This window comes from Lepisosteus oculatus, chromosome 11 (assembly GCF_040954835.1).
Source record: "Lepisosteus oculatus isolate fLepOcu1 chromosome 11, fLepOcu1.hap2, whole genome shotgun sequence".
NCBI classification, from domain to species: Eukaryota; Metazoa; Chordata; class Actinopteri; order Semionotiformes; family Lepisosteidae; genus Lepisosteus; species Lepisosteus oculatus.
This window is the reverse complement of record NC_090706.1, coordinates 24,837,033-24,859,003: the sequence shown is the minus strand read 5'-3', so window position 1 is coordinate 24,859,003 and position 21,971 is coordinate 24,837,033. Positions and strand designations below refer to the sequence as shown.

Here is a 21,971-nt window from a genome sequence, read left to right as displayed (position 1 = left end):
TGACATTAGCCAGTGCAAGAGAGGCCTGCAGATCCTTAGACATTACCCTGGGGTTCTTTGTGATATCCCGGAATATTATATGCCATGCTCTTGGAGTGATTTTTGTTGGACAACCACACCTGGGGAGAGTAACAATGGTGTTGAAGTTTCTCAATTTGTACACTATCTGCCTGACAGTGGATTGGTGAAGCCCCAAGTCTTTAGAGATCATTTTGTAACCTTTTCCAGAGTGATGAGCATCGACAACTCTTTTGCCAAGGTCTTCAGGAATCTTCTTTGATCAAGGCATGGCATGCATTCACAGACCTGTGTGGTGAAGACCAGACTTTGGTAGTGAAGACTCAGTTTATGTTTTTTTGAATAGGGCAGGACCACCCAAACTCACACCTGATTGTCATCTCACTGACTGACACTCCTGACTCTAATTATCCCCCTAACTGAACTGATAATCCTAGAGGCTCACATACTTTTTCCGACAAAGACATTTAATGTTGGATCATTTTGATCAGTAAATGAATGAAAAAGTATATGCTTTTTTGTGTTATTTGTATTATTGGGTTCTCTTTATTTTTATGACTTAGATTAAGATCTTATCACATTTTAGGTCAAATTTATGCAGAAATTCAGAAAATTCTACACAAACTTTCTAGCACCACTGTATATGTTAAATTTGGATATCTCGTATAAGGATGCTGGAAGGAAAGTTCCACAGAACTATGCACTGCTTTGAAATTTAGTCCTCATTATCTTTGGAATAACTATCTGTGAAGGAAGACTATAAGAACAAGTCTTGTACTTTTGGGCTGCAAAGGGTATATAATTATACACTTAGTATGTGCCTACAAACATTTTATATATAATGTATTTGTTTAGGCATTTACAATACTGTAAGTTTCAGAGATTCCTTGCGTATTAATATATTTCGAACTAGTAAAGGCCTTATTTCTGCTGTAAATGTCTTATTGTTCTTCATAAGTGATTTTATGAAGAAACAAAGTCACTGCCTGTCATCTGGCACATACAACAGGAGGACTCTTGCTTTCAAATTTTGAAAAGCTGCATAGTACATTTTTAGAAGCACACAAAATTAGAAACTGACGTAAAAATGACATTTACAGGAGTTTACACTGCAGTGGGGGGTGGAGGGCTTTTAGTAAGTAGGCTTTTTTTGTATCATTTACATATGAGGATATCATATCATCAGAATAATAGATATCCTCTTCTCAGTTTCACACTTTTTTTTCTACTGCTAAGTCAGAATGGGTAACACTTCTAAGAAAAATTTGCCACACCTTGTAGCAGAGAAAATCTCATCAAACTTCTGCTTGAGAGCCCTCCCCTCACTTAGGGGCCAGTTGGAATCCTCTTGATGACAGAAGATGACGTTGTTCAGGACTGCCTTGGAAACACCCAGCGCCGTGATCATCTCACGGTCAATCTCCGCACACTTCGAACTTAGGCTCACCTTCTCGCCGTGTCTGTAGGGCAGCACATTACCACCTTATGGCTTTCCTTTCTCTACCATTCTCCCCATGAACAGTTTGAAGAAAACAGGCAAAATTGTACCTAAACTCAGATGCGTTCAATTATTTAGTTATGAGAACACCTAGAAATGACGAGATTACTCATGCAATCGTATGTATTTTACCAGAAATGCCACTACGTTTTGGATTATGTGAGTCACAAATATACCTATAACTATTTCAAATTGACAGCGTTTCCTTCCTTGTACACTTAGCTTATGAACAGAATACAAAATTTACAAAATGCAATAAAAATACTGCAGACTTAAATACTATACCTCAAATCACTAGTGAATTATAAGATTATCTAGTCAACACTTAATATATTTGGTTCAATAATAATTTATTATTTAATTTATACACCCACTGTATTTAAACATAAACTTTCTTATATTTTTATAAACAAATACTAAGCAATTAAATTAATGTTGATTTCAAAGGCAATTCATGTCCTCTGATCGCCAAAAAAAACAGTAACGAACATCACGACCATGAAAATAACACTAAGGAAATGCAGAAGTTATATTAAATATACGGCAACAGACAGTGATTTGATTGCTTAGTAAATGCATCAAGGCAGAAACCTGTATCGGGAGTCTATTCACATTTTATGTATGAAACCTCATGTTTAACCAATAACATTGATTAAACAACACATAAGCAGGTTTTTGAACTACTGGGTTTTTTTTTTCTAAAAGTGAGATGTGGACAAGGAAAAGAAACTGCAATTACAACTTACTTAATTCTAGTGATAACCCCCTCCAGAGTTTTAAACTCTGCCTTTTTTCCTTTCTGTGTGCAAAGCATTGATCTCTGGACAGCAACCACTTCTCCATTGACGTCTTGAAACTGCAACCGAATCTGGGCTCGGACATCAGTCTCGTGAGCAACCTTATGGATTTAAAGAAAAATAAAAAGAAACCAAGTCTTGTAACAGCATGGATGAGAAGCAATGCAGGCATTATTCACATCTTTTAAGAAAGTTATCATGAGACATACAAAGGTTTTTGATACATATGATACATATTTGATGTTAATCAGATCAAAGGTTTAAATCAAATATTCCCATTTGTAACAATTTCTTACTTAATACTTAGATTTTTCTATTACCTTAAACAGTACTTTTCTATTGGAATTACTATAACAAGAACACGACAGAATCACCACAAATAAAAAGGCAAGAAAGTTAAAATATTTGTGTTTATTTTCTCTATTTTATTTTATACTTATTGTTCACAAATGAACATGTTTTATATATGACCCACAGTTCATACAGACAGACACAGCAGTCTGTTCACTCTTGCCAGAGTTTTGTGTAGATATATTTACTTTTGCACAGCTTTGAGACACTTCTGTACTGTCTGGTATTTTACTATCATTATTTGTAATTTGTAATATAAGTAAACACTGCATAGTCGCTTATATCATTGAAGTCACTTAGTATCAGTTTATCTTACTCAATTCCTTCTGATTCCTAGAAAGATTCTACAGAAATTGGTGTGTTTTGACAAACAGTTGTGAAAAAAAGTTTGTGAACCCTTCGGAATTACCTGGATTTCTGTACGAATGGCTCCTAAAATATGATCTGATCTTCATCTAAGTCATAATAATTAATAAAGACAGTCTTATTTAACAAACAATACACACAACATTTTACATTGTCATATCTTTATTGAACAAATGGTTTAAACAATCAAGGTCATTGATGGAAAACGTATGTGAACCTCTAGGATAGTGACATTTTGAAAACAAGGTAATTGGAGTCAGGTATTCACATCAATGAGTCAGGTGTTCCAATCAATTCAGATGTGGGTTTGACCTGGCCTGCCATTTAAAAAAATCTCACAATTTCGGTTACCCGCTCTTCACAACAGAATTCTGTTGAAGTGCAATATGCCCTGATCAAAAGAGATTTCAGAGGACCTCAGAAGAAGAGTTGTTGAAGCTCATAAGACTGGAAAGGGTTACAAAAGGATTTCTAAAGACATGGGCCTCCATCAGTCCACAGTCTGGCAGATAGCACCATTGCTACTCTCCTTAGGAGTGGGCATCCTAAAAAGATCAGTGCAAGGGCACGCCGTACAATCCGCAAACAGGTGACAAAGATCCCTAGGGTGACAGCTAAGGATCTGCAGCCATCTCTTGCACTTGATAACGTCTGTGTTCAATAGTCTACCATAATAAAAATACTGAACGAGAGTGGTGTTCATGGGAGGTTACCTAGGAGGAAATCACTGCTCTCCAAAAAACACATTGCTGCCCGTCTCAAGTTTGCTAAAGACCACCTGGATGTTCCACAGCACTACTGGAACACTGTTCCGTGGACAGATGAAACAAAAGTTTAACTTTTTGGTAAATGTACACAGCGTTATGTTTGGAGAAAACAAAACAAAACACTGCATACCAACACAAAAACCTCATCCCAGCTGGTGGAGCATGGTGGAGAGAGTATAATGGTGTGGGGCCTGCTTTGCTTCCTCAGGGCCTGATTGGCTTGCAAACCAATGAATTCCAAGTTGAGTCAGGAAATTCTACAGCAAAATGTCAGGGCATCTGTCTGTGACCTAAAACTCAAAAGAAGTTGGGTCATGCAACATCATGATGATCCACAACGCAGGAGTAAAACCACAGCAGAGTGGCTCAAACAGAAGAAAAATCGTATTTTAGAATGGCCAAATTAGAGTCCTAACCTCAATCCCAGTGAAATGCTGTGGCCTGAGCTGAAGCAGGCCATTCAAGCAAGACATCCCAAAAATACACATGAACTGAAACAGTTTTGTATAGAGGAATGGGCCAAAATACCTTCTAACTGCTGCATACAGTAGGTCTGATCAGCAGCTACAGAAAGCATTTGGTTGAGGTTATTGCCAATAAAGGAGGTACCAATAGTTACGAAATATAAAGGTTCACATACTTTTTCCATCAATCACCTGGATTGTTTAAACCATTTGTTCAATAAAGATGTGACGCTGTAAAATGTTGTGTGTATTGTTTGTTAAATAAGCCTGTCTTTATTTATTATTATGACTTAGAAGAAGATCAGATCACAGTTTAGGAGCCATTCATGCAGAATTCCATATAATTCCTACGGGTTCACAAACTTTTTCTCACAACTGTATGAGTTGCATTAGACTTAATACACTTAATACAGTTAAAACATCAACACTGATGAATGATCATCTGTCATAGGCAGTAATTGCTATGATCTTCAAATGCATATGGCTATATAAGAAATACTGAGTAATTAAAAAAGTATTACTTTTTAATTACTTAGAGGTCTTTTTTCATTTGACAGAAACCTTTACCTTTGGATCATGTACAAAAGTGTTTCCTTTGCTCCCTGGAGGAAAGTCACCAGTTGTAATGTACTTGAGGCACTCTATTATAGTCTGGAATTTAAAACGCAACGTAAAAAATATGCATTTAATACATCAGTCTGTATTTTAAATTAAAAAGAAACACTCTGCACCAGATTTGCTGAGAAACACATGGTTTGTATATTAATCATTATATTTCAGTTAACATGATTCAAAACATTAGGAGTTAATGTCTTGATTTCTTGTTACAACTGTGTAGAAATGAGGATAGTAAATTTCCAAATCTTTTTATAAAACATGCTTTTAGCTACTGCTGTAAAAAACAAAAATGAGATTATAATTAAAAGGGAATTAAACTATCAATTGTTAATTAATTTACTTTTATGTACTGGAAATATGTTTCCAATCACTCTTACTGGATAGCATTATACATAAAATAATATATCCTAGTCTACAAATTAATTACAATGATGAATGTCTTTTCCTTTTTTTTAGTAGTTCAAATGTAATGACTTTGTACTTTTTATTTTCTAAAGCAGCCAAAACCTTGTTATGATGAAACATACAATCGTTACTCTCATTTTTTTGCATCTCTTGAAATTCTGTTTCATGACCTATAGAAGGGTTATTTTTACACTGAACCCATCAATTTAATTCCTTTCCACTGACCACTTGTGTTTTCAAGGGAAATAACTCTACAGTCTTCAGAGCTGCTGATACATTAACACTGATATTATCAGACAGCTGGGGGGGGGGAGATAAGTGAAATAAGTAACCACAGTGCCTAGAAGCTCAAAATGGTAAGGAAATTTTAACACAAGACGTCTAAATACTTACTCAAGTGTGAAATATGACTTCAACCTACAGGGACACTTCCTCTGAATATCATGGAAAGTACTCACAGTTTACCGCTACTTAAAATTATTCTTGTCATTAGATGAAGTGTAATTTTAATGAACAAAGTCAGTGTAACGAACAATATTTACTACAGAATATCATACATACATCTGAGATTCTATGCTGCTGTAACATTGCCTTTATCATATCAATCAGGTCTGAAGTTAAAGAGATAGAGACAATCACCATCAGTAGAGTACATGTCACTACTGAAGGGAGGACTTCTGTTGAATACAAAAGTGAGCTTACTGTTTTGCCAGCACCATTGGGCCCAACTAACACTGTTAAAGGGCTGAAGAAGGATATGACTTGCTTATCTTTATCCTCTATTCCAAAACTTCTCACTCCAAGGATGCTCATCTTATCAATCTTCGACATCTTGTTCCTTTTTTGAACCAGTCAGATGCACATCTGAAAAATAACAGCGTATGGCACTGTATTTATTAAAGTACAGTGATCAAATTCTACCATCTAGATTTAGTTATACAACTACCATCACTTGTATACCTTAGTATACCTTAGTGCAGCACCAATGGTGTTCTCCTTACGACAGAGAAAGATGAGCTGAAATGATCACAAAATTACTGTTCAATTACTGTCTTGTTTAGTACAATTTGGTTCTCTGAATCTCATAAAACCTGGAATGGATAACTAGGCAATTGAAGTCCTTTTTGTTTCCCTATGAATCTGTAAATGTTTAAGACTGTCTTTGAAGGTTAATTTCCTTTCGCTGCTTTCAAGTCAAACTTATTTCAGAAATAACAACATGTTCCTTTTTATTTGTTTCAAACACCAACAATACCTCAATTAGTAAAATATTACTCATTATTAGAACACTCATGTATATTTGGTACATTGGAAACTAAAACTTCCTACTAATGAGTTCACGGTGCAAAAATTCTTTCTCTTCCCAAACCTAGTTTTGAAATGTACTGACTAATGCAATGTTGCCCTTTAAATTGTACACATGTACTCATATTTGTTGAGTCATACTGTCAATTTAGTCATCTGACCAATTAGTTCTTTCCTTTCACAGTTCAGCCAGCAATGCTATTCCTCCATAGAGATGAAATGTCACTAAATGGTAATAATACAGGACTGTGTTTGTTGCAGAATAATAGAACTGTAATTCCTGGGTGCATTAGTCAATTAATATGGTTGAAACATTAACTCTGTATTGAATTCGGTGTGGTCTTTCACACTCATCTATTTATAAGTTCTAATGATAGATTGAATTAGATTAAAATACCTAACATAAGAACTACTATGTACATTAAATTATGAATTTGAAATTAATTTTGGTTTAATTGAAGGTGAAAAAAGTCCAGATATAAACTTTAGTGCAAAATTTTTTATTAATTTCCAAGCATACAGATTTTAAATGCAATGCATTTGCTGTTCACACTAGACTTGACCTGAGATCACAAGGATTTTAGGTAAAGATATTACAGATATAGTATTCTATCCATAAATGTTACCCTTGTAAGTTACATTAAAACTTAAAAACTTCTGCCACTCCTACATACAGTAAATATTATAACACATACCCTTGTAATGTGTAATGTAGTTATATCTATTGTGAAATAAATAATATACCAGCAGCATATAGGAATCAAAATCATAGCCTGTGAAAGCTAGTGCAAGCAACAGATTTCTGCAAGAGTCCATGTTTCAGCGGGGCTGCAAGTCTATTTCTAGAAACAGTACAAAACCAGTATTATTGAAAATGAAAGCAGTAGTGGCAGGAAACCTATTAAATCGGTGAATATTTTATATGATGACAGACAGCAATCCAGAATACTCTTTGGTCAAGACCTACTTTGTTATAACGTCACTTCTAGTAAACCGAGATGCACATTACCACAAAATTGTGTGAGTGTTAAGTGCTCAATTACCTTGGCTGAGGAGGAGTAACCATGGAAAAAGGCTGAAATGCATAGCAGAAACGTTACTTATTAATTTGTTGGTGCGGTCTTGTTCTGCTAAGCAGCAATGGATAAAGCGTTGAACCTGGGGCTGCCAACTCCAAAGCACTTTCTTGTCTACTGTCTTTTTTGTATATATTGTAAAAAACTACAAAACCCAATTTCCTAAAAATAAATAGTATTCTTTTCTTGCATCCAACTTTGAACAAGGACTTTTGAGCTATCTCAAAATAAAATGGTGGTAGTAATATATATATAATAATGGTGTAATATTTTTTCTCAGTAAAAAAGGGGAAAATCCCCAAACCTGCAAACAGTGATTAGAGTTCTCCATCTCTGGGTAAAATATTTTTTGGGTATGCCTTGAAACATGTGTTCAAACAGTTTCCGGATCTGCAGGTACATATACAGTCCGCCAACGTGCTCATTTTTCATAAGCATCACTGTCTCTCAAAGAGGACAAATGATTAAATTTGTGGTTCTCCTCATATTCTTCTCACACTACAGCACTGGTGACAACAAGTCACTTTTTTACGAGATACAAAGAAATTTGGAAATCCTTCGGAATGCTGAAAACCTTACTTTGGTAGGTGGTTTGGTATATTCAACATTATAATGTTTGATTTTTTCTGCTTAAACATTTCTGGCAATCAATTAAATATCCAATCTCTCTCTTTTTTTTTTAGAATTTGGCAATCATTCCAAAGAAGGCACACAAGATAAAGGTACGGTAAATATTCTCATGTCATACATGCATATGATTACATCTAATAATGTTATTTGATCAAGTATTGTTCCCTGTCAACAGGGAACAATATGCTTTTACTGTAAGTCAAAACTAATTTTTAGATTATTGATAGTGTGGGCTTTTGGGGTGGAAGCCGGTAATACTTATAAAATTATCAATCTGCCTAAAAAAGCCCTTAGAAGGCATTAGACTACAATTAGTCAATTTGGAGGCATAACTACCAACAAATTTCATATAACAGTATGTGAAGAAATTAAGCACTACTTAAACAATTTGGATTTGACATGACATTTTAATAACCTACAAAAAGCATACAAGGTTTCAAAAACATGATTTGCAAACTTAAAAAAATAGCAAAGATTAACTACTAAAACTGAGATGGCGCTATTTTAATGACATCTTATTATGATCTCTTTAAAGCAACAAGTGGTTAGCTTTAAGATATCATCGCCAGGAACCTATTTTCATAGTGCAAAATCTAAAATGAATTCAAAACAATTTATTTATTAAACACTATTACATCACATGTGTTTGCATTTAATGCAAACCTTAATAATAATATATCTTGTTGATTTTGTTTTGTAGTGTGAATGTGTTTCTACAATTTTTGAAAACCTGGAAAAAGTACTAAACAAAACAGATTTTAGCAACGCCACAATGGAGGTAAAAATGAAATCTAGACTTCTGAATGTTCAAATTGGACAGCTACTGAAAAATTCTGAAGCGGTAAGTGCTGTCTTAACTCTTGCAGTGTGAATGTGAGTTTGTTTTTCCCCGTTTAAGATGGAAAAATATGCAAAATCACAAAACCTTGACATGTAGGATTGTTTTTAGGGTTTAGTCTGGTGAGGCTTCCTCTTGTGCTGTTAATCAATATCGAGGGGTACAAATGTGTCTATCCTGTCTGTGACAAAGACCTCTGAAGTCAAAGGTGACTTTCTATTGCCCTGTTGATTAAGCTGTATGAAGAATGAATTTGGTAGGCTCATACTATGATGGGCTCTATAATGCGAATACAGTCATGTGCAGATTTGTCTATTCCTGCATCTTATTTCTATAAAGTATTTTAATTTTTTATGATATTACCAGTACTAAAGAAACCTGGAAATGCAGGCAGTATGTACAGAAATTCATTGTTCTCTTCAATGTTTTATTTACAAAACAAAGTGACCCATGATATACTGTAGTTGAAATTCACAAGGGCCAAGAATGTATCAATATCATTTTTACCATATGATTTTCTTATCTCTACAGTTCATATAAATCAATAGCCTTTTTCTCTGAAACCTTGGTGTCTCAACTCTACAACTGAAGCACTCAAAAACGTTATTATTTAATACATTTTTTTTTGTTTTTTCCCCAGGGGACACAATCTTGTTGGGTGAATGGACAACGAGATAAGCCAAAAAAGGTGTTTGAAAGATACATCATTTACATTAAACTATTTAACGAAAAGTGCCCCAAACCTAGAAACCACAAAAACACTTCGTAGCTGAACATATCGTTCATTTTTGTTAAGAGTAGCGATATACTTCAAAGATCTTTTTCCTAAAGATATTAGAACCATCATTTGTTTTTTTTCCATTCAAAATACCTACCAAATCACCAGAGGTGTCTGCTTTTGCTAATGAAGGTGATCCCAGTATCCCTGGAAAGAATAAAAAATTCAGAAAAGATCCAGTAAAAGCCCAAACCACCACTCGTTTATTTATCTTTTTTTATATAAATGCTACAAGCTCTGCCAATGTTACCTAGGCTTTGAACTCATTCTTCACTCTTATTTATTGTTAAATTATTTACATCGTTTAAAATATTTATTATATGTCATTTATTACTTTGTGTATATATATATATTGCAATTGTGTATTTATAAATATTTTTTTAAATGTACAAAACTTTCAAATAAATATTTTTAATGCAAATTGTTTTTTTTTTCTTTTAAAAATATGGTGCAGCTTTATTTACAGCAGAAGGCACACCTCCAAGCCCCAGATTTCAGTCAGGCAGGGTTTCTGATTTCTGTTCTAGGAAAATACATTTACTAAACCGATTAACTCCTTTTTGTTGTTGTTATTTTTTACTTATGAATAATTCAAAATTGAATTTTAACATAAAAGTCAAAAGCCAATATCTTTACTAAAAGTCAATCTTTTCGAATTAAACAGGTTTGTTTTAGAGAAATTGTTGATTTATGCAATCCAGTAACAATGGAGGTCAGACTACGAAGAATGTTATTCTTGGGATTACAGTTAGAATTACCAATATATTTCACTCTCGATAGCCCTCAAGTTAAACTGTCAGGGTTTCAAAAAATTTCGCGAAGAACTTTAAAAAATATTATTGATTTTATTCAACTTTGTGTTTGTATCTTTGTAATTCTACTGTGGATATTTAAGTATTATAATAATTTATTTTACAAATGAATAACGTCGATATACTCAATAATTTAACATTACGTTTTCCTCGGCTGCACTATAAAGACAACATCAAATTAAATTGCAAGCCACACGTACACATGCACAACATACATCATTTATTACAACCATCATAGTTGTACAAAAATACAGCATAAGCACAAATTAAAATTATTACACATTTTACAAATACTGAAACATACGACCGCTCTTACCGCGTTTCTAAAGATGACTGCGGAAACTAAACACAGCGCATACTTCCGCCTGGCAGGAAAGGTCAAGAAGGAAGTAGTAAACTTCCTATTACCTGTGGGTCTAGTATTTATCACATTCCACCTAGTTTTGATGATGTACAAATTGTTGTTGTGCTATAAATGTGACTTTAACGGGTCCAGGATTGTTTTTTATGAGACGGGTTTTAGAAACTTTTATTTTGAAAGGCACTGCCAAGCCAGCGTCGCTTAATTTAGTTTGTTTCACGCTACTACAAGACGTTAGGTAGTAAAGCAAGCTAAACTAAGCGACACGAATGATCCGGAAGTGTATGTTAATAGCCGAATTTCAATCAAAATAAAAGTACTTCAGCGACCACGGTAGCGTATGAGGAGTATAGCAACATTAAGCGAAGTGACAAACTGCTGAAACACCTGCTTTGTTATTTCTTCGTGGTTAACTGTCATTCCTTGAACATTCTGCCAAAATTTGAGAGGGTCTTTTTTAATTTTAAATCGCCTCCACTAATCTCCAAGTTTGACAAATGTAAGATTATTAAAAGTTTTTATTAATTTTACAGCACCTTTCTTCCGTTTATACTACTGTAAAAATGGTTGCTATTTTTTTAATAGAAATGGTTTTTTTTTCTGTTCAATGAAAATTTTTTAAGATGTTAGCTTTTAAAGGAGCTGTATCTGAAATTTGTAATTAAAATCAAATCCTTTATTATATTTAAATTCAATCAGTTTTTTAAACCATAACCAGGGACAAAAACATTTTTTGCACCATCAATCATTTTTTGCACATTTTTTGCATTGTATGAAACATACAATGTTAAGACAGTCAGCCAATAGCAGATCACAATTCTTTATTCAGTTTTAAGCCTTTATTAATATTGTTGGTCTGGGTGGATAACCTCTAGAAAAACTGCAGCGCAGAATTGGATGGGGAAAATTTGTACCTTGCCAAAGGTAGATGGCATCTATTGCACAGAGTCTCAGCTAATAGAAAATCACCATGGTTTTTTTCAGATAAGTGTCTCTGTCAAAACTGCTGGGGTTTATATAGTACCTCCCATTCCTAGACTTGGACAGTGAAGTGATGGTGCAGGGAGTGGTCTCACCCTCCTTCCAACAACACCAAAATGAATGCCTCTCCAAAAATACCTCAGATCTATTCTACAGACCCACAGGTAACAGAAAATCACCATGGTTTTGTCAGATAGGTGTCTTTGCTAAATTTGCTGGGGTTTATAAGACCACTTGCTGTTCCCAGACTGGGGCCGTGCAGTGATGGTGCAGGGAGTGGTCTAACTCTCCTCCCTACCAAACCAAAATTTTTGCCTCTCCAAAAATACCTCAAATAGGTATGTTTGCTAAAGTTGCCGGGGTTTATAAGACTACTTGCTGTTCCCAGACTGGGACTGTGCAGTGAAAGTGTAAACAACAACTGTGATTCCAACCAAAGTAATGCTAACACTAAAGATCAAAGTATTGCGACCAAAACCATAGCTGTGACACGGAGTAAGCGTACAATAAAAGAAACAGTTCTTAGGCACAGAGTGGATGACTGGCAATGTTTTGAAAAGGCATAAACTGTAATGTATCTGTAAATCACCCAACAGACAAAAAAACTAAGGTGGAGTGTGATGCTTGCAATGAGTGATTTAACTTTGTGTAGGTATTACACAGAATGACAAAGATATTGAATCTGTGGGGTTTCTGTGTTGCTCAGAAAAATGTGATGTTAAAGTCATGGCATTAAAAACTGGGTTCGGTTTCTTGAACAAATGTGAAGCAATCAGCAGTGTAATACAGATTGATGTAACCAAAAAAAACGTTAACATTGATGTATCACATGTCAGCATTGGTGTTCAAACAGCGCTGGATTATCTAATTTTTGGGGCTTATTGTGGTAAAACAGACAATAAATTGATGGTTTCCCAGAATAGGGAGATCAAGCTAAATGGTGACACAGAAGTGGAAAATAGTATTGCATGTAGTGCATCTATCACCCAAGGAAATTGTTCCTCATGTTATTACTTAACATGTAAAGTAAAATGCACAGTATGGATGCCTGCAGAAGAGATGTCTATGGTACAGTATGAATCTAGATGGTAGCTGTTATGAGAACACCCCTGAAATTAAAACACACAAGATAAGGCACCCAGACGGTACCGGGGACCTGACACTAGGTTGAGAGGACAGTGGTAAGTTTCCCAAACCAGCTACAATAACCCAGGAAACTTTGCAGAGATAATTTTATCAGAAAAGGCCATGGTGAAGTTTTTCAGAAGCACAATACAAACAAAATTACACTTTTCCCTTTCCCAGGAATTGCCTTTGCTGCCTTAGTGCAGCATCTCAAGGGAAGGTCCTTCAGGAAGTACACTGTACATGGGAACATGTGTTTGCAGCGGTATTGGGCGGTACTTTCGTGCATTGAACAGAAATTTAGAATTAAAGCAAATGATCAAAACATCACAACACAGCCAACACATAGCATAGACTAAACTTATGTTGTGTTTGTTTTCTGGAAATAAAGGAGGCATCAGACAGACATATGTTGGTCGAACCATGTACTCACAGTTGAGAATGATAATACTCATGAAACACAAAAAAACACTGGAGACACTGAACAGTTACGTATCAACTCTACTGCATAGTAAAGAGGCACTGAAAGAGTCTTTGAATAGCTTGCAATCAGTGACAAAGAAACAGACAGCATTACCTGTAACATTACACAAGACTTTCAAGACCCTTCTGGGATATAAAGCTATTCAGATTTCCCAAAATACCCGTAGATGCCGAACCAGGTAAAATTGACACAGAATCTTATATTAGAGAATTTCTCACTAAACATCTATCATCGAAAATTGGACTCCCAAGCTGTGGAGTCCTGGTGGTTTTCTTGCTGTTAAATTAGGTTTTTCCTTCCCCCTGTGCTGTGCAGAATTTATGTGTCCAAAGGATAATAGGCCAGATAGCTAAAGCAGCATTTGAATGCTGAGTAGTTCTACACTCGAAATAATAAAAGCTGATCTGAATTAAGAGAAAATGGCATAATCTGTAGTATTTTGATACAGAATACCTGCAAGGTATCTTTACCTCCCAGTCTATCGGAACACATGGGGGAATCAATTATCAACTTGTACTTGGGCAACATGTAAGCCATCGTTTCCACATTACCGGATCAAATCAAAAAGGCTCCATACCATGTCTGTTGCAGAGCCACCTTCTCAGGAAAGACACATCACCACTGAAGGTCTTTTCAATATTTTGGCTGTTTCAATACACTCTAATAAATATAATATAGCAGAATACCAAAGTTTGATAATATGTCTTACATTTACACCCCAAACAATTATCCCATAGACAGTAAGGAAAAATGTGTGAAATTGACCATTTATTTCAAACCAGAAAGTATGATCCGCTTGTGAAGTGCCCATATTGTGATAACATGCCCCTAGAGACAAATCAACTATCAACGGGCTAAAAGGCCCCTACAAACCCCAGCGACATTGACAAATGACGCTCATCTAGCAAAACCATGGTTATATACTATTAGGTGGGGGTCTGTAGAACAGATCTGAGTCACTTTTTGAGTAGGCACAAATTTTGGTTTGGTAGGGAGGAGAGTTAGACCACTCCCTGCACCATCACTGCACGGCCCCAGTCTGGGAACAGGAAGTGGTCTTATAAACCCCAGCAAATTTAGCAAAGACACCTATCTGACAAAACCATGGTTATGTACTATTAGCTGAGGGTCTGTAGAGTAGATCTGAGGTATTTTTGGAGAGGCACAAATTTTGGTTTGGTCGGGAGGAGAGTTAGACCGCTCCCTGCCCCATCACTGCACGGTCCCAGTCTGGGAACAGCAAGTGGTCTTATAAACCCCAGCAACTTTAGCAAAGACACTTATATGACAAAACCATGGTGATTTTCAATTAGCTGAGGATCTGTAGAGTAGATCTGAGGTATTTTTGAGTAGGCACAAATGTTTGTTTGGTCAGGAGGGGGTGAGACCACTCCCTGTCCATTGCTGCACGGTCCCAGTCTAGGAATGGGAGGTGCCATATAAACCCCAGCAGTTTTGACAGAGACACTTATCTGAGAAAACCATGTTGGTTTTCTGTTACCTGTTGGTCTGTAGAATAGATCTGAACTACTTTTGGAGAGGCACAAACTTTTTGGGGTCAGGAAATTATACTTTTTCCTGTCTAGCGGTGCACAGCTCTGTGTCAATTTGCAATAAAAACTTATTTTGAAAGGTGCTGCCAAGCCAGCATCGCTTAATGTACTGTAGCTTGCTTCACACTACTAAGTTAGGGGGATGAGTTATGATGAGAGTCCATCAACGTATTTCAAAGAACCTCAGCATTTTTTAGACCGAAAATGTGGAAAAAGAGGAAGAATAAAGAGAGCTCTTTAGAAAGTTCATCATGACTGCAATGTGCAGTAAATAATGGGGATACATCCTAAAACGAGACAATCTGCCAGAGTGTGTGGATCATGTATGGTTTAAATCAATGTCTTTAGGGATCAGAAGGATATATAATTATGCAACTACTCTTGCAGTTGTTTATTGAAGTACAAGTTATCCATACCACTGGACTAATTTGAATTTAAATCACTAGGGTTTCTCTGTTTTTTATGTATGGTTCAATTCTTGTACTGCAAATTGCTTCGCACTGCAAGCTTTGCAGGTTTGCCTTCCTTGAGAGCCCTTGAATGTCTTCCTGCAGTTATTTCAGCAGAGATACGTGCAAATTCATTACATCTGCTCAAAGCTTCAAAAGTAGCTGCAGCTATCATCTAACAGGAGGTCAAATGTATACTCACTGATATTTCCCCACTGTTATTTTGCTATGCAAGTATGAAATCCAATTTCTGTAAATATTTGAATCACTGTGCAAAAATAAAAATAAACATTGCTTTCTTCCACTAAAAGTAGTCTTTTGCTTCTTGACTGCACACTACTGTATGGACTCTTAACCAGCAGATTGATCAGATGCCCCATTTCCTGCACTATGATAAACCGCGTACAATATTTTTGGTATACACAAAATACCTTGCCTTCTAATACAAGAGCTTTACCTGGTGATTCCCAATTTGCAACAGCTTTCAGTTCTTCTTATTGAAAGTCATTTAAATTTTCAGAACCAAACATGCAAATGTTTTAATGATCAACTTGTTTTATTGTGAAAAGGTAAGAAAAGGCACTTACATCCAGTTAAATTATACTTGCTGAGAATCTCTACAATAACCAACATGAGCTTAACAAGCTGTTTTTTGCTATATTTGTTAATATACATTTAATTATGCTTTTATAATTGTATATGGTTAATATATGGTACATGATCCATGATGTTTTTATCTTTATAATAATAATAATTGCTTACACTTATATAGCGCTTTTCTGGACACTCCACTCAAAGCGCTTTACAGGTAATGGGGACTCCCCTCCACCACCACTAATGTGCAGCATCCACCTGGACGATGCGACGGCAGCCATAGTGCGCCAGAACGCTCACCACACATGAGCTATCAGTGGGGAGGAGAGCAGAGTAATGAAGCCAATTCATAGAGGGGGATTATTAGGAGGCCATGATTGATAAGGGCCAAGGGGAAATTTGGCCAGGATGCCGGGGTTACACCCCTACTCTTTTTGAGATTAAAATTAAAAGGTTTTAATGACCACAGAGAGTCAGGACCTCAGTTTTACATCTCATCCAAAGGACAGCACCTGTTTACAGTACAGTGTCCCCATCACCATACTGGGGCATTAAGACCCACATGGACTGCAGGGTGAGCACCCCCTGCTGGCCCCACTAACACCTCTTCCAGCAGCAACCTTAGTTCTTCACAGGAGGTGTCCCATCCAGGTACTGACCAGGCTCACACCTGCTTAGCTTCAGTGGGTTGCCAGTTGTGAGTTGCAGGGTGATATGGCTGCTGGCATATCTTTATATGATTTTGTACATTTATATAGTCTAGACCTGACCATATGTCCACATTCCTAATGCCTTTGTTGCTACAAGTTGTGGTACAGGTCTGCAAGGATTAAGTGATCTCTGTAATACTATTGAGCGACTTTCCACCCAATTAGCACAAATGACTTTAATCCTCATGTTATACTAGATTCTTTGGAAAGAGGGAAAGGGTAAAGGTTTTTTCTTCTTCAAAGGACAGATAATTTTATTGAGTAGTATGTATGCTTACAGTACTTAAAGGAACAGGTAACAGGTTTATTCCATGCTGAAAAGAAAAGAAAGGAAACAAAACATTTTGGCTGTGGAGCCTTCTTCAGGTGTCACAACTTTGCAGCCTACACATGCTGTGATGTATGCTAACATGTAGTTATTACCTTATGGCTTGTACTAGATTTTCTCAAGCTTGATTTGATTTTTAATTCAGCTTATTAAGAAAGAAATACAAAAAAATATTCATTGGCCCCAGATAATGTCTTGATTATGGGGACAAAATGTTCAAACAAGAAACTTAATGTTCAAGTTTATAGTACAATTAATATCAAAACTGTCTGTACCATCATATTAACAATCAATTCAAGAAGTTGTCTGTCTTTAACACTAATGTAAATTTTGTACATACATGTTTAATACAAACGTTTGTCTCTCACTCAGGTTAATCAGATTGTCTGTTACTCAAAAACAACAAATTAAACAACTGGCATAAGGCAAAAAAAGAATTTGTGTCCCCAAGAGACCAAGAGAAAATCAAACACAGCTTAAGGAGAACACAGAGACATGTATTGTCTACTTTCTTTCTCATTGGAAAAACAAAATATATGTTTTATTAATTTTCCTAGTTATTGAATTTACAGCTAAGGCAAAAAACACAACTTTCTATTAGAAATAATTCAGGAATAATTTGAGAAAAAAGGAGAAATACATTTCAAATAATATTATAATATTGCAACCAAGTATTTTATGTCCAATACATTTCTGTATTTATGTATGCTCTTTGAAATGTTCATTGATTGCAGAGAATTTGCCTTTACTAGATAAAATGGTTTTGTATCACCATTAATATCCATTCAGTTATCACTTCTACTCTGTTAGACTGGCTTAGAGTGACTGTTAGTGATAAACAGGTACACCACATCACAATGTTTCTATCAGTCGCCATATATCTTTGATACAGGCCAATTAAAGACATAACAGTCAGAAGAAGTCGACGAACACTATGTTTTGCAGTATATTTTACCTTGCTCATTTGCTTCGATGAAGATGGCCACAATTGATAACCAACTGAAGCACCCTTAATCGGAGAATTCAGGAAGATGTTATTTTTTCTGATGACTCAAGGTTAAAATCATGCACGCTGATGACCACAGTGCTGAAGGCAAATGGTTGAGGGTACCTCTCTTCAGGAGACCAGGAAAAGAGTCAGAGTCCAGGCTACAGAGGTGAAGTGATCAATGGGCCTTTATTTCAGCTGAAGCACAGCTCTCTTTAACAGTCAGATAACAGAAGATACAATTCTCACAGCCCCAAACCTCATCCAGCAACTGCATAACTTTCCATTCTTGCCTTTCTCTTAAAAAATATATATTGTTTTCTTTAATAATTTGTAGCTGCCTGCAGTCTACACATTTCATGTCAAAATTAAGTTAAAGCACTCAGTGTTGCATAGCTTCTATTTCTTATGGGATAATATTCCAGAGCCCTGTCTCCCAAAGGGAATAAACAAACAACAGGAACACGAAATTAACCAGAAACAACCATGTGAAGGTTATGTAGCAGGGAGTAAAAACAATAGCCTTCAATAATTAATGAAAGTCGTCCTTTACTGACTGCATTTTGATAGTTACAAAGCCAGATACCAAGAAACCAATCAGACTTGCTGAGTGTGTAAGTACTGTGACTAAACAATTGTACCCTGTTCCACCATGAGTGATAAGAACATGAGGGAAAAGTTGTGTTTTACATGTAACATAAAAAGAAAAAGACAACCCTTCTTTAAATTAAATTATTTAAAGTGCTCATTGATACAGTAACAGTTTGCACATATTTTAGCACATTTAACAAAAACATATCTTTTCTGTCATTATTTCATAAATATCTTTTTAAACTGCATTAATAAATACATCAAATAAATATTTCAATAAATAGGTTGTAAGTATAAAATTACTTAACATTGTTGTGTATGGAAAAAAAAACAACTCATTACAAAATATATCTTTAGCAGTGTAAGGTTCTGTGATGTCAGGATCCTCATTTGCAATTTTCAAACCAAAGCTTGATATATTTTACATATCCTTCAAAAATTGTTTTGGCCCTCTTCTTGTTTGAGAAGGAACAGTGTAGTTTTCCCTAAAAATATTAAGAAAAAATAACACATCACAAATACAATCTTTTAGAAGCAGGATTCTTTAACAGAACTAAAGTTGTCATAAAAGTTGGCATTGACCCAAAGGAACCACAGAGTTAGAGACTTACGGTAATATATGATGCATACCTGGATTAATAACAAATACGTATGTTAATTTTTTGTTTAAAAAAAAATTATCTTAGATACATCTTAAGTCATGGGTTAATGTTTATTGTATTTTCTTACTATTTCTATTAAATAAAATTCAGATCTTTCTTTAAAGGGGATTCACTTTTTACTAGCACAGGACAGTAATAGATCACAGTCATTTTTTTAACTAAAAAAAATGATTTTTTAAAAGTGAACAATGAAAGGCCTTGCTGGAAGCTTTGAATTGGTTTGACTGTAAAGCATCTGTTAAGAGTTGTCTGGGAAAACATCACAAATTATATCAGTCAAAGTGAAAAAAGGACATCTGGTCTTGATCATTACATTGCCCACATTAAAAACAATCACCTTTCCCATAGTTTGTGTACTTTGCTTTATTTTCACAAAAATGGGCCTTACCTTATTTTCAGAGTATTGTAGCAGCTGAATCTTAGCCTTCAGCATCTTCACTTTTTCTTTTACCTTCTCTGTGGCTTTGGATACATCTATATTTTCCAGTACGTTTCCCAGTTTTTTAAGAACTTCAGATTCACATTCGCAGTGCTAAATACAAAATTAAAATGTCAACCATGACATGACTTTCAAGGCCTTTTATATTCCATTTTGCTGAAGACTGATTTTAGAAAAATCTGCCATTGCCATAGTGACATTGTTCACCCCAATCTTAAAGGCCATATAAAATCATGAAATAAACAATTAAAAGCAAAATGTTTTGTAGGTCACAATATCTATGCAATATTGTGTCTGAGTTGTAACATGGTCCATTAAGGCAAAAAGTTAATACAAAGGAGTGCTTACATATTAACAATGCAATACCTTATGCATTACCTTTAGGTTCCTCTCATATGATGTTGTTAAATTCTAAGGAGGGAAAGAAAAGAACAGAAAGAACTTTTAATCAGCAGCAAATTCATTGTAAATAATACTACAGAAGAACTTCATTCTTAAGCATCCATGCTTCAATTATCATATCAATGCACTATCGTACTAATAATAAGATATTTTAAGATGGTCTATAAAATGAAACTAAGCAATAAACCTACCAATGTTAATTTCTTTGCATTCTTAAGAAATTCTAGATCCTTTTGCATTTCAGAAAATATATTTGTTTTGCTTGCATTGACGCAGTGCAAAAACAAAGTTAGAAGAGTCAGAAGTTTAATCATGCTGTCTTTAAAAAGATTGGGGTTTCTGAATGGTGTGCACTTTACAAACCTATATAAATACTAAACATACAGGAAATGAAACTATGAGGCTTGTTTCCATATTCAGTAGGTGTAACAACCAATGAAATTCCTGTTTACAGGGGTTTTCCTGTTATAAGTGTAAAGTGATCTATTAGCTATTAATAACATAAGCATAAATGTTAACGCCTCCTTATTAAAATGGTTTGGTTTAAGTAGAAATTTTGGCTAGTGTGCATGCTGATACATGTTTGTAAGCATGCTTTCCATAGTTTATTTGCTTGCTGTTAATCTTTCTTACTCTTTTGGAGTCCAATTTAGAATGGTAGAGAATTTAGCACCTGAAGTAAGGGACGGACGAAAACAGCGACAAGTCAGTCTCACATGGTTGTTCCTAATCACAATCATTAAGAAAACTAACTTGAACAGAAACACCTCCCTTGGCACTAGTTTCAAGTATCCCTCCTTTATCCCAGTTCCATCTTGTTTCTACCCTTTGTTCACTTCTTTCTGAATGTCCTATAGCAATAGGAGTATACAAATTAACCAAGAAGGTTAAGGTAAATCTATCCCATTGAATATTACAAACATTCACAAAGCATCTAATTCTTGGATTCCTGGGTGTTGTTGTCCTGAGTGAAATAAAATGTATTATTTAAGACTTCTGTGTTCAACACAGAAACAGGGCAACAGGTAAGTCTGAGCACATACTCACATTGCCCTTTTTCCTGCCTGTAATATCTGCTGTTGATTTGATGTTCACTCCCACAGCTACTAACAGGACACCTACAGCAAACATATATAACCTTTTCTTGCTCTCCTCTTTTTTCTTAGTCTGAATTTCCGTACTCAGTACCCAGTTCTACCTATTGCCCCAATCCCCCTTGCCTCACTAAGTTTCAAGTTGATGTACGGTACATGCTACCCAAACATAAGATAAAAGGTGGCCTAACCAGTGTTAAGTCTTTAGAAACAAAATGGACTTCTATCAAATACTCTACCCAACTTTACAATGTCTTTATTGTCTCTTACAAAATTATCAGAGCTTGACGTGTTCAGATGCACTGTTCCTTTGAGGATGATATGGTCATATGATAATAATACTCCTTACAATACTTTAAAAATTCAACCATTGAATCATTTTGAATAGTCAAAAGGATGAATAATGTGATCCTCAAATACACCTGCTGTTCTAACAGCTATCTCGTCCCTAGTCAGCACTATACAGGTGAACTGTGTACAAAAGTAA

General features: G+C 35.4%; 1 protein-coding gene and 2 long non-coding RNA genes across 4 annotated transcripts in view; 1 reads left to right on the top strand and 2 right to left on the bottom strand.

The window, feature by feature from the left end:
* Positions 1-11,226, bottom strand: part of rad50 (RAD50 homolog, double strand break repair protein) — a 47,852-nt gene extending 36,626 nt beyond the window's left edge. The window contains exons 1-6 of one of the 2 annotated variants that reach the window (XM_069195949.1): positions 11,040-11,226; positions 10,009-10,058; positions 5,987-6,148; positions 4,829-4,912; positions 2,263-2,414; positions 1,293-1,478 (exon numbers count right to left, since the gene is read on the bottom strand). In XM_069195949.1, the coding sequence (XP_069052050.1) occupies positions 1,293-1,478; positions 2,263-2,414; positions 4,829-4,912; positions 5,987-6,115 (551 nt within the window). In that variant the 5' untranslated portion in view covers positions 6,116-6,148; positions 10,009-10,058; positions 11,040-11,226. The remainder of the gene's footprint in view (positions 1-1,292; positions 1,479-2,262; positions 2,415-4,828; positions 4,913-5,986; positions 6,149-10,008; positions 10,059-11,039) is intronic. The other variant, XM_006631794.3, reaches the window with a different exon arrangement.
* LOC138241880 (uncharacterized) lies at positions 8,139-9,968 on the top strand. Its single transcript, XR_011191155.1, has 4 exons — positions 8,139-8,248; positions 8,349-8,387; positions 8,996-9,136; positions 9,774-9,968. It is a non-coding gene; the product is annotated as an uncharacterized lncRNA (long non-coding RNA).
* A 7,987-nt stretch (positions 11,227-19,213) lies between the features above and the next one.
* LOC138241898 (uncharacterized) lies at positions 19,214-20,689 on the bottom strand. Its single transcript, XR_011191189.1, has 4 exons — positions 20,582-20,689; positions 20,367-20,399; positions 19,938-20,081; positions 19,214-19,372 (listed from the first exon to the last, which is right to left on the bottom strand). It is a non-coding gene; the product is annotated as an uncharacterized lncRNA (long non-coding RNA).
* Positions 20,690-21,971: the final 1,282 nt, after the last annotated feature.